Source organism: Acipenser ruthenus, chromosome 4 (genome assembly GCF_902713425.1).
Source record: "Acipenser ruthenus chromosome 4, fAciRut3.2 maternal haplotype, whole genome shotgun sequence".
Classification (NCBI taxonomy): domain Eukaryota; kingdom Metazoa; phylum Chordata; class Actinopteri; order Acipenseriformes; family Acipenseridae; genus Acipenser; species Acipenser ruthenus.
The window spans coordinates 4,771,926-4,785,998 of record NC_081192.1 but is presented as its reverse complement, the minus strand read 5'-3'; the positions used below and the strand labels follow the sequence as shown (position 1 = coordinate 4,785,998).

At 38.9% G+C, this 14,073-nt stretch overlaps 1 protein-coding gene across 2 annotated transcripts in view; it reads left to right on the top strand.

The window, feature by feature from the left end:
• The window catches only part of LOC117399920 (gamma-aminobutyric acid type B receptor subunit 2-like), a 311,468-nt gene that overhangs the window by 169,928 nt on the left and 127,467 nt on the right, over positions 1-14,073 (top strand). For both annotated transcript variants that reach the window (XM_059021519.1, XM_033999374.3), the window contains exons 6-7: positions 6,016-6,204; positions 7,357-7,596. In XM_059021519.1, the coding sequence (XP_058877502.1) occupies positions 6,016-6,204; positions 7,357-7,596 (429 nt within the window). The remainder of the gene's footprint in view (positions 1-6,015; positions 6,205-7,356; positions 7,597-14,073) is intronic.

The window sequence follows — 14,073 nt, the reverse complement described above, 5'->3', positions numbered from 1 at the left end:
TTGTGGTCAGGTCTGGTCACATCGGGTACGATATAGCAAACCAGGCCAGAAGAAGCATCCGGCCAGCAGTGGAAACTGCCTTTTAGATACAGAGCCAACTACAGACTAGCAGCTACTATATTCTGTCCCTGAGGGTTACAGAAATAACCACTGAACCTTGGCCTCCAGTTTAAATTGATTATTGATAGGGGTGCTAGCAACAATGTCTAAGGGGTCAATTTCCACATGATCACTGTGGCCCTGTGTTTCTGTTGCCAAGAAATTACAGAACACAGCATGTGAAACTGCCATAATAATCCAGAGACCTTGCTTACATTTGCTGGGGACAGTTGCTTAAAATCATTTTAATTGGCCATAAGACGTTTTCTACCCTTTCATTAATTCACAATTATTGCAGCAATAATGTTGTTCTAATAGTAGCTACAGGATTGACAGACTCATTGGATTCCTGCTGAATGAGAATGTATGTCCTGATTTCACTATAAGAAAAACAATGCCTCTGTGCTGCTGATTCATTGTGAACATTTTTGTAAATATATATATATATATATATGCGTGTGTGTGTAGCTAATGTACCTCAATACATTGATGTACAGTAACGAATGGACACAGTGTGCTTAAAATAGTAGAAATACAATTCAAATTAGTCACATTTTGGCAAGCTGCTCCTTCTGCAGCATTCTTGGTAATCAAGAAAGCCTGAATGCCCAAACCGTCCTAAGGATTCAGAAACATCTTGAATGGAAACACTTATAATTTGATGGTCAGATTTTAAGGCAGAATCCATAAACAAGTCTTGAATTTCTGAAGGACTTCTGTCCTTCTTTGTTTAAAAACTCCCTGGTAAAAATAGAAAATGACTTCAACAAGCTGCCCAAGGTTCAGTTTTACTTGCACTGAGGTGGTAATACTTTCCCTTTATTCAGTACTGGAAAACAAAGATGCTGTATATGGCAGAGACGAAGACAGCAAGATTATAGGTCTGCTGGCTTATACTATTGTTCTATGAGCATTGCTCTATCTATCTATCTCCCTCTCTCTCTCTCTCTCTCTCTCTCTATATATATATAATTTTATTATTTAGCAGATGCCTTTATCCAAGGCGACTTACAGAGACTAGGGTGTGTGAACTATGCATCAGCTGCAGAGTCACATACAATTACTTCTCACCCGAAAGACGGAGCACAAGGAGGTTAAGTGACTTGCTCAGGGTCACACAATGAGTCAGTAGCTGAGGTGGGATTTGAACCGGGGACCTCCTGGTTACAAGCCCTTTACACACACACACACACACACACACACACACAGTTTTCTAACACAGAGGTGTTATTGCTATAATCCTGCTAACTGCACACTTCTCCTAATCATTGTACACATGTTGTGCTCTTTCTGTTCTGCTCTTTTTATTCTGGATCCCCCAGTGGTGGACGTGGGAGTAATATGCAGGATACAGCTCTCTTTGTCAAAGGGGATTCCATCATAGTACCAACAATGATCTTAGGAGATGAGGATGATGATGATTCTGTTTGCAACAAAAACAAGTTGAAACATCAACTGCACTTTTGGGTGTATCCAGGATGAAGATTGGGTTCATGACCCATTTGCATTGCTCCCTGGCTAAATACCATGTCCACACTACCTACTTCGGTAATGTGCAATCAAAACCTGTTGAAAGAATGTGATTACCATTCACATCATTAATAACTATACAATATAATGCAATTGCAGGGCATAGAGAATGAGCTGGGACTTACTCAGGCATCGTGTCTGAAAGGTACTGAGAAGATAGCCCACGAAGGATCTTAAAGTTCAACAACAAGACCTTAAAATCAATCTTAAAGGCTTCAGGAAGCCCATAAAGATTTCTCCAGGCAGGTGTGATGGGCTCTGTAGACCTGCTATGTGTCAAGGCTGGGGCAGCAGAATTCAGAATGAACTGGTGCTTTGACAGGATTTTGGTAGTCCAGCAATCACCAAGTTACAATGATCAAATCGCTTAAAAAGAACATAGCAAATAAAGACTCTAAAGTGTCCCAGAAGTATTTTGTTTTTTTTACAAATACTAACAAATCTAACCCTGTAACTATGGACAGCAACACCGCTCAGCTTCTAAATTCACATTTTGCAGGTACACACTTGTTTGAATCAAGAAGAAATATGGGGTAAACCAAAAGAATGTTTTTAAACATGCTGGTCAGAATACCTTAAAGAGTTAATAACAAGTATATTCTCTGTATTATAAATAACTTGTCTAATGAATCTATTAACAATATTGAAACAGATGTCTGCAAAAAAAGCTGAAGGTTTACAGCACCTGCTTTTATCAGGCCTGTGTGTAAAAATAGTCTGCAAGAATCAAGGGAGTAATTTCTGGCCTCCATGACTAAAGCACTGCTCTATAACTATGGGGTAGATGTACTAAAGTCTTGCGTCTGTCGCAATCATTGCAAACCAGTTGGAAGTGTAACATGCCATGTACTAAACAAACGCAACGCTGTCAGCATCATTTTAACGAATTGGCTTCTTATTTGCGCTTTAGTCTTAAATGAATATGTAATTCTGGGCGTTCCTGCAGAAATTCACAAAAACAGGGTGGAGACAGTACAAATGAAGGATCAAAAATATTGTAATGAGATGTACTAAAGCTGTGGGCAATTGCGACACTTACAATTTCATCAATTTGTTAAGAACCTTTGAAAGCATGTTTTAATTGTTGCTGGCATTTCCGAGTCAGCTTTTTCTCATGTTGCCAGTGAGACGAACACCCTACCTAATTTTCACTAAAGGCAGGGTGTACTTACAAGCCTTGAAAACACATTTCTATGACATTTCTGGTTTTCTCAGCGTGTTGGGAGCAATAGACTGCACACATGTGCCACTAACCCCTCCAGCTCATTCTGAACATCTGTATAGGACCATGATCTATTGTGTGTTAATTGTCTAGGCTACTAAGTAGACCAAGTTAAACATAATAATAATTAAAATAAAATTTAAAAATAATTTAGTTTCAATTTAAAATAATCTTTTATTCGCATTGTACACCAATGCGTAGGATGCAGCAGCATGATTTATTTTGTGTTACCATTTTGTGTTACTAAAGTAAAAAGAAAGTGCGCTAGGTATTCATTTGATTTTACTACTGTACTGTATACTGTATAGGACTACTGTACAGATTTATATTTTTACATAATGTAATGTGCAGTGTACCCAAAACACATTAGTGTTATTTCAGCGCAATGATTTATATTTAAAATTCATTCAGAACAGTAAATGTATGTGTGCAATTTTATTGTATTGTTTTTAAACCCGACACCTCCTTAAGTCCGGTTTAGCGAGGGGCTACTGTATGATTATGAAAAGCTTTAGGGGGGTGAAGGTTGTGGCCCTACTACAGAATCTGATAGGATTAAACTGCCTCTCATTTTATATATATATATATATATATATATATATATATATATATATATATATATATATATATATATATATATATATATATTTATATATATATATATATATGCATGGAGTGTACAAAATATTAGGAGCACCTGCTCTTTCCATGAAATAGACTGACGAGGTGAATCCAGGTGAAAGCTAGGATCCCTTATTGATGTAACCTGTTAAATCCACAGTGTAGATGAAGGGAGACACGTTAAAGAAGGATTTTTAAGCCTTGACACAATTGAGACATGGATTGTGTATGTGTGCCATTCAGAGGGTAAATGCGCAAGACAAAAGATTTAAGTGCCTTTGAACGGGGTATGGTAGCAGGTGCCAGGCACACCGGTTTAAGTGTGTCAAGAACTGCAACGCTGCTGGGTTTTTCATGCTCAACAGTTTCCCGTGTGTATCAAGGATGGTCCACCACCCAAAGGACATCCAGCCAACGGCAGGCCAGTGGTCGAAAACGGCTCATTGATGAAAGAGGCCAAAGGAGGCTGACACGAATTGTGCAGAGCAACAGACGGGCTACAGTTAGTCAACTGACAGTCCAGTACAACATTGGTGCCGAAAGACCCAAAAAAGAATGCACAACTCGTCGTACCTTGACACAAATGGGGTATGGCAGCCGACAACCTAACAGAGTTCCACTTCTTTCAGCAAAACACAAGAAACTGCGGTTGCAGTGGGCTAAGGAACGAAAACACTGGACACTGGAGGATTGGAAAAACATTGCCTGGTCTGATGAATCCTGGTTCCTACTGTTTCACGCTGATGGGAGGACTAGGGTATGGAGAAAACTACGAGTACATGCATCCATCATGCCGCGTGTCAACATTGCAGGCTGGTGGTGGTGGTGTGATGATGTGGGGTGTGTTTTCATGGCACACATTGGGTCCCTTGATAAAAGTGGAGCAACGTTTGAATGCCACAGGATATCTGAACATCACTGCCAATCAGGTGCATCCCTTCATGGCAGCAGTGTATCCATCTGCTAATGGATTTTTTCAGCAGGATAATGCCCCATGCCACAAGGCTAGGGTTGTCCAGGAATGGTTCCACGAACATGACAGTGAATTCAGCTTACTGCAGTGGCCTACCCAGTCACCAGATCTCAATCCAATTGAGCATCTTTGTGGGATGAGATGGAACAAGCTATTCGGAGTAGAGATCCACTACCAGCCAACTTGACACAACTGTGGGAGGCATTGGAGTCAGCATGGGCCAGCATCCCTGTGGAACCCTTTCAACACCTTGTAGAGTCCATGCCCCGACGAATTGAGGCTGTTCTGAGGGCAAAAGGGGGTGCAACTCAATATTAGGAAGGTGTTCCTAATGTTTTGTACACTCAGTGTATAACAGTATTAAAATAGGTAAAATGAAGATGGAACAGAATGCATTGTACAGATGACGTTTACATTTAACAAAAGCAATGTTATTTTGATTCTTGCACCCTTGCATGTATAGACGTTATCCTTCGGGCACCCTCTGCTGCAGCAAACCACAACTCAACTCCCGCTATTTTATTTGAAAAAATGTTGCACAACTCTCGCTAGAAATCTCGCAAAGATGACACAAAATAATATTTTGTATATTGCGGCTCTTTTCATTAACATATTTTTTCTTAGTACATACGACAAAATGTGCACTTTGCGAATTGTCGTAATGAAAATGCAAATTGCGGTATGTTTGCACTGCGACTGGCCCATCTTAGTACATGCCAGATTCCAGTGGACCCTAAATAATACATGGACAGTTTGTGCTAAATCTGTAGTACACATTACCCAGAACTAGTTACACCAGTGTCACATTCTGAGCCATTGACCCTTTATTATAAATACTTCAAGCATCAACTCAGTCAGACTCAGTCAGTCCGGGTTTTTTTTTTTTTTTACATTGTTAATAATGTGCAAGTCTAATTCAATTTTAAGTACTGGTATATCTATGTTTTATTATGTTATGTAATATTATTTAAAGAACTGCTTAACTTTTAATGAAGACAGACGATATGTAATAAGATATGTGACTCAATAGACACAAATGATGAATAGCCTGTATTAGCAGGTAGCTATTTTTTGTAAATTACCTGCAGGAGATAAGAGGGACAATTTGATTTTTTTTTTGTAAATTATGTTTTTTATGTAATACCATTGTTCTGTAATATGTGCTGTTTTAGTACCTGTATAGTTTAAAAGTACAAAACCAAACAGATGCACCAAAATACATTCATACAAGCTCCCACTGCCACAGAACACTTGACTGCATAACTCATATTAATATGTTGCAAATTCAGCTTGCATTACTTAAAATAAATAAAAATAAATCCTATGTATTTAACGAGCCCTATATTTCTAAATCTATTGAATTATCCAAATTGGGAATATGCATACAGTATGGTACCATTTAAAATGAATGTTTTCCAGTTGGCTGAGTCAATGCTTTGCATGTTAAAGTTCAACTGGGATCATTTTTATTTGCGTTTCTGCTCTGAATGAGCTGCAATGTAGTACTTACAAAACTGAGCTGTGTGCTCACTAGTGTAACCTGACATATATATTGTGTGTGTCTCTTCAGGTGTACAACCTGAACATGTATGGCAGTAAGTACCAGTGGGTCATTCCAGGCTGGTATCAGGGGAACTGGTGGGAGCAGGCCAACTCCACCAACTGCACCACCAAGAAACTTCTCACAGCTATGGAGGGCTACATCAGCGTGGATTTCGAACCGCTCAGCACCAAACAGACCAGAGGAGTATCAGGGAGGGTGGGTAGCATCCAAAAGGGAACACGGTTCACTATTGGGAATTGGATTGACGGTACTGTTTGCCTGCTTGGCTAGTTGGCACTCTTTCTGAAAAAAGGTCAAACAATAAGCATCTCATTGTTTTACATGCAGTTGCTGCTCTGGGCAGCAGTGTGGAGTAGTGGTTAGGGCTTTGGACTCTTGACCGGAGGGTTGTGGGTTCAATCCCCAGTGGGGGACACTGCTGCTGTACCCTTGAGCAAGGTACTTTACCTAGATTGCTCCAGTAAAAACCCAACTGTATAAATGGGTAATTGTATGTAAAAATAATGTGATATCTTGTAACAATTGTAAGTCGCCCTGGATAAGGGCGTCTGCTAAGAAATAATTAATAATAAATAAAATTTGTTTATTTAGCAGACACCTTTATCCAAGGCAACTTACAGAGACTAGGGTGTGTGAACTATGCATCAGCTGCAGAGTCACTTAGAATTACGTCTCACCCAAAAGACGGAGCACAAGGAGGTTAAGTGACTTGCTCAGGGTCACACAATGAGTCAGTGGCTGAGGTGGGATTTGAACCGGGGATCTCCTGGTTACAAGCCTGTTTCTTTAACCACTGGACCACACAGCCCCCACAGCTAAAATAGTCAGTATGCACACTAAGAATCATTGTGTAAGATTTGCAAACAAGCAATCACTTACCATGTGTAATTAGGAATAAGGTTAATTTAAGACTATAACTTTGAAGTTACGTATCACATTGTAAAGTTAAACCTGCATGTAGTACACACTTGTTGTCACCGCTACAATAAGATGTTCCTTTCATATGAACTGGTTTTATGGTACACATTTCTATTTCATTAATTTTTGTAACACCTGATTTAATGTAACATTAACCTGAGAAATAGGATCAAACACGGTGTTTATAGTATAATTAAGGGTTGTCCCATTTGAGCTTTTTCTTAGAAGTGTAACCCCGATACTTTGTTAAATCATTACATTAAATTATTCATTACAAGTGGTTCACCAGGGTTAGGGGTTATAGCAGAGCCTTTCCTTTCAGACTACACCAAAAAATGGATACACTACTACCTTCTTTTCTTTGCAAGAAAAAAAATAACAGCTATGACTCCCAACAACATCACAAAGGTTGTTTTTTTTTTTCTGTAGACGCCACAAGAGTACGAGGCAGAGTATAACAGGAGGAGGCTGCAGAAAGGCCTGGAGTCCAGCAAATTTCACGGCTTTGCTTATGATGGGATCTGGGTGATTGCCAAGACGTTGACAAGGGTCATGGCAATTCTGAGACAGAAAGGACACAAGAAGATCCAGGACTACGACTACACCAACAAGGAGCTCGGAGAGATCGTCCTGGATGTCATGAATGGGACGAACTTCCTTGGTGTGACAGTAAGTACACTTTTTTAGATAGGAGTTTTGGATGGCTACATGAATAAGATTGTTTGACAATGACTGATCAAAGGTGTATTGTTTTCAAATCAGCTTTGTTTGTAAGGTATTTATGTTGGAATTTTTTTTCTCTGCAATGTGATAGAAAACAACAATGTACTACCAGGATGCAAATGTTTTCATAAAGAGTTGAGAATAGCATGATTTAAAAAATGTTTGAGGTATTTCTTAAATGTATAAACAGTAAAATATTTTGCATGCCTGTAACCAATCAGTAAATCATGGTGATAAGCAGCTTTAAGAGGCAGTGGAAAGAGTACTGAGAAACAGAAAGGCAAGGAGTGTATTCCGGGTCAGTGAGAGGGCCCAGGCAGTGATAATGCAGAACCCTGCTGTCAGTTCACAGTGTGGATTATCCTATGCCAGTAGTAGCCAATACGTGGATCGTAATCCATGGGTGGATCGCAAAAGATTTTTAGTGGATCTTGGGACAATTCAGAACAAACACCAACATATAAGCATACAGCAGTTTGTGTTACGGCTGATGAGGAGAGCCTTATGTGTCGTCCAGTCACAGAGAGAAAATATCCAGACAGTTTCTGCATATGAGACTAAAAAAATGCTTGTGTGAACGTATATTTTAATTTAGGCGCACAAGTGCGACTAGAAATTCCTAAAGGTTGACTAAAAAATAAACATGATTGTTTTTCAGCTGAAAGTATTACAAAAAAAACAGTCGGATCTAAACTCTCATAGCTCATTCAGAATGTACTCTGGAAATGTAGTTTATTGGTGTCCACTGCCCACTGTTAATCACACATTAAAAACTACAAATCCCATACCCCGCCAATTTCACTGATTTATCACTGCGATGGCTACTCGTTTCCAGACTGTTTGAAAACTTATCAAACCAAGATGAGCTAAATAACAAATTATTTTCATGTGATTGGAGAGGTTTAGAAAGAAAACCGCAATGAACAAAATTCAGATATGTCGGCGTCTTTACAAGAAATGAGCAATGAAGGTATGTCAGAAGATGAAAGCGAACAGGGAACTTCGAGAAGGGCTATGTTAGTTACAGTGTGTTCACAGTTGTAAGTAGCAGAAGAACATACAAGTTCAACCAACAGTGGCTAAAATATTTTCCCTGGCTTAAGTTTGACAATTAAAAAAAAAAAAAAAAAAAAAAAAAAAATCCATGTTTTGCACAGTTTGTCAGGATGCAGGGGAACTGATGGCAGACAAGAGTGCATTTTTAACAGGGAGCCAGAAGTTAAAACATGAAAATATATTAAAACACAGTGCTTCAAAATGGCACGCAATGTGCGGAGAGGCATACATCCAGAAACGTCAGCCAGACCATCCCGCTACCATAAACAGGCAAGCAGCACATTCTGAGGAAATGCTACCAGGCACTTAAAAATCATTTAAGTTGGAAAGAAAAGTTGTCCATTATAATTTTGTTGATGTAAAAGTATTGAACCGCACAAGTGTTATGTAAAAGGAAGGAAAAAAAACAGATTTGTAGATATTCAACAATACATTTGAGCAAATGTTTTTTTTGTGTGTGTGTGTGTGTGCCCCTAAAGTTTTCAGTGCTTGCCTAAATTTTTTAAACTTAGTCGCACATGTACCAGAAAAAAAAAAAAAAGTTAGACTAGAGCCCTGCCTACACCAGGTTTTAAGACTCAGATAAAAAAAATGCTGGTAAGTTTCTGTTTTATAACTGCCTACGCTTAATATTAAAAATGCTTTGATTGCACGTTTTTTACGTTTTTGCTGTTGTGGTTGTTTTGTTTTATTATTGCAGTCTTACGTATTGGACACTATTATATGAAATCCCGCTAACAATTGTTGGTCATAGCTTACTGGTGGATCACGGATCCCATTGAGATCCACCAAAATGGATCGCAGTGTTTGGTGTATTGGCCACCACTGTCCTATGCTGTAGGCATCTCACTGTCTGTGCTCGTTCACCTCTCGTGTGAGGCTGCTGTAATAGGATTAACATCGTACCCTTGTAAGGCTGCCTCATGCCGGGAAGAACTAGAAGACATCTAGCAATCTGTTTCTATTATATAGTTAATAAAAAATATATATATACATTTATAGGGCTTGAAGTTTTCGGTTTTAACTGATAACAACTGAAAAAACACCCTGATAGACCTGTGCTTTGGCAATATATTTAAAATAATGTCACTCATTCACTACTGTTTGTACATAAAGAAAACGGCTTTCAGAAGGCTGGCAGTGTGCAAAGACATTGCTACTGACCAATCAATGTTGTGGACATACGTAATACGCTAGGAAAGTCAATACCTGAGTTGCTTAGCAACCAGAGTTCTACATTTGCAAATCTTTATGTAGACATCCTCACTTCAACACAGTAAGTTAATGTTTGTATATGTATTCGTGAATGTATTATAGAAACTGAAAATTTTGTCAAATAGTACAAAACAATAGCCCCACACCCTCCAAAACGGAACAAAAAGTGTATATTTACATCAGTCTCCGCTGTTTTAAAAACCCTCCAGGCTGTTAACCTACAGGCCTGGCCACACACATGCACGAAAAACCTTAAAGCCTGCTGGTTGGATTACAACGGAAATAGTAGCAGGAAAAACAGCACTTCATTTGCACAAATAACAAAAAAAAAAAAGCAAGCTTCATTAAAATTCGGCAAGTGCCTGGGCAGCAGTGAAAACAAGGTGTGCGAGTCCAATTTTAAGTGTCCCATTAAAAAAAAAAAAAAAAAAACTCTGTCTGGTCTTATTTGCAGTAAGAACCAGGCTGACTGTCTCTTGTTCAGCTTGGCACAGCTTCAGCACCACAGCACAGTTTCCAGTTCATGAAGACTAGAAGACTATTTCTGTCAAGACTTACTTGAACTCACTCATTAACTCTTTGCTGTAGGATCCCCCAGTGCTTATACTGGCCAACAGAGGAAGTGTAATCTGCCTGTGGAAACCGCATGATTTACAGGGTATAATACCTCCCCCCCCCCCCCCCCTCCCCCCTTTTTGAGACTAGGAAAAGTTTAGGAAAACATGCTCAACACCGATAAAGAAAGATACACAGGTTTAGTTTTGAAATAACCCTTGTTTGCAACATTTTATTCCATTAATAATTTTACAGTGTTTTTCGTTTTTAGTTAGAAACTATTCAATTTTTCAAAAATTCTAAATAATTGGTTCAAGTAAATTTAAATGCACTGTCAAAATACATCAAATATAGATACTGTGGCGATCCATGCATTTCTGTTTGTGTACTGTATTTCCTGTTTGTTTGCATGCTGTGTGCTGTTCCCTGCCCTCTGTATTCTGCCGTTGCTTGTTTACCTTTTGTGTGTGTATTCCCGTACCATGGACAATAGTTCCAGCTGCATTGGCTTTTACAAATTCGTTGTATTAATTCAAATTTAAAAGTAAAGTATTAAACAGTGCTGCTTGCATCAATAATCAAGCAAAAAACTATAAACTAAACAGTGCACTATCTAATAACTATTAAACAAAACATCTTAGCGTTGCATATGGTGCAGTACAATTGAACATTTCCAGCAGTAAAAATACATTTGTTTCGTTAATCAGAACCATAAACATACTTTACAAGTGTACGACTGCGTTGCACTGACATGTAGAACAAGTTACAGTATGTTATGTATCAAAGTCATTCAAAGTACTTCATTTAAACAATGTTTTCTACATCAGGCCATATTCACTTTCCTCCTATATCAGCTCGTTTTTCTTTCGCCATATTTAAGTTTGTCTTTGTTTCGTCTCCAGTCACGTACTGTTTTTTCAGCACTGTGATGTATTCCAGCAAATTCAACAACATGCAATTTCAAATCTGTTGTGTAGGATTTTTGTTTTTTGTCTGACGGTCCTACTTTATCCAGTGTTACCGAGCATTTGGCTCTCGGATTCGTTGTGCACAAGTTATTTGACACAACACAGGAATTTTTCTTTTTCAGTGCGTACTTGCACACTTTTATTCACACAGTAAAGTAAGCAAACAAAACAAAACAAAAACCTAACTCCACCCGGGAGTGCTAAACAAAACATTTCTGATTAATCCTAACCTAACACTACTTGACAGCTAAGCCGTTTCCCAGTCACACACAATCCAATACAGGTCTCCACGGTACCTGTGCTGATTCCAACCAGACAGGTCTCCTCAAGCCTGTACACAGCCTTCACCACTGCAGCCCTTACCATGGGGTTTCCCTGCCTTTATGCAGGGCCCCATTAAAACAAATTGGAGCCAGGTGCTTCGCCCGACTCCTCCCCCTTTTCTGCCACTCCAGTCTCAAAAAGCATTGCAGTTACAACAAACTGAAACTCAAATTAGACACACCGGCACACAGGTCGCACCGGTGTATTAGTCGCTCCCCCTTTTAAAAATGCCTAGAAAATCGACTTATACAACGGTTTTTACGGTAAATGCATAGGTAAATAGGTATTCTAATGACTATGGATTTTCACTTGAACCTTGAATCTGATTTACCATGATCTCGATCCACATTCTTTTGTGAATAATTTTGTCACAAGACACAAGCTTGTTCAACAAGAGGCCACATACATATTTCTTGTTCAGTCCCCTACGTTTAACTGCAGGAGGATACTTTTCTTATCTGACTGAGTACCTCAATAGCTGGAGCCAGAGGCCTAATTGCCAGTGTAACAGGATGGAGGCTGTGTGTGAACTGGTGACCCCGCACACCACAAGTGAGCGTCTTAGCCACAATACAAATAAGACACGCTCATTGGCATTCATGGTTTTAGAGCTTTTAACCTCATCTCACCGACGGGGGACGACAATCTGTAACGGCAGTGTATCACCCAACACTGTCTGTTGCATTAGCTATGTGGAGCAGGCAGCAAAAAAATCACTACGCAACTCTGTACGCAAACTGCTTTTCTCCGTGGCCAAAACCTTGATCTCCTGTGCTCTGTCTTCTTCCAGTAATTATCCTGAGTGAACGTCCTGCTCCACAACCAATCCCAACCTACCCTTTGTCTAGTGACGTAACCCGAAGCAACTGCTGTATGATAAAAGAATGTGTGAGGCTCCTCCCAGACGCAACTAATCTCAAGCCGGTGCACGTCCAATCATACCATGGACTGCTGTCCAGACCAGCCAGCTAGTCTGTGCCTCAATATAGGTACTATTCTAACAATCAGCTGTATGTACAGTACAGTTACAAGGGGAAGTCTTGATGCAAAAGAGATGAAGTGATGACTGAACATAGAATGTAGGTCTGTCCCACCATTTAGAATCTGAGCTGCTTAAGCTGTCTTTAGAATTTAATGCTTCAGTCACTGATGCGATGCTGTATTTTTATTTATTTATTTTACTTTTTTTTAGTGTAAAAGCATAAAATCCATCAAAAAACACTGCTAGCCTTCAGAAGCACATGTCTTTCAGTAAAATGAGGAGTTATTGGTGTGCAAGTAAATATTTTAGCAAGAGATCACCAGCCTGTTAAGTATTATTTCCATCTGGCTCATCACTCGGGAGATTTTTTGACTGTTTCTGCCCTTAATCTGTATTCATAGGGGGAAAGTATTAGCTTAAAATGCTCACTTTATGAATTTAAATCTATATTCCCTTATACATTCGGTAGCAAATCCATCCCAAGGATACTTGTTTTTTGTTTCTTGATTTCCTGAGATCTCAATCTGTCTAAATTAATGAACCGAACTGGTTGGCTTGTGTTCCAGTCCCACTTGCGTTTTGGATCCACCTGTGTTCTTATTTGTTTTCTTGAACCAATTTTACCTCCATCCAGGTCCTAAAGCAGGTAACTACCAGCTTGAATATAGCCTGTTACAATTCTCGAATTAGTTTTAATATATATATATATATATATATATATATATATATATATATATATATATACATAAGACAGCAGGGAGGGGGTTAATTCCTCCCTGCATAAAACATGTGTGTATGCATATTTTGTTTAATTAGTTTGTTAATTATTTCATTGTTAATTATCCCTGCACCTGGTGGTAATTGTAAATTAGAACCAGGTGCAGGGTATTTAAGAGAATCAGTCAGTTTGCTCGGGACTGCTGTGTAGAAGGAAGCAGAAGGCGGTGTGCTTTGTTTCCAGGCAGTCACCCTTGTGAGTACGGGGTTGTTATTGTGTGTTCTGTGTATGCCAGGTAAACGGCTTAGCCGTCCTGCGAGCTAGTCAGGGACCTGCATATTGTTTAGTTAGTGCTCCAAAGGAGCTAGGTGTTTATTTTGGTTTTTGTTTATTTTGTGAATTAAATATAGCGCATCAGCGCTGGAAAAATTCAATTTCTGTGACCTGGGTCTGTTTTTAAAGGGGCAACGAACCGTGAGTGCAATTGCTTTACTATATATATGTATATATATATATATATATATATATATATATATATATATATATATATATATATATATATATATGAAGATGTTTTAATATATACTGCATATACACACAGGGTG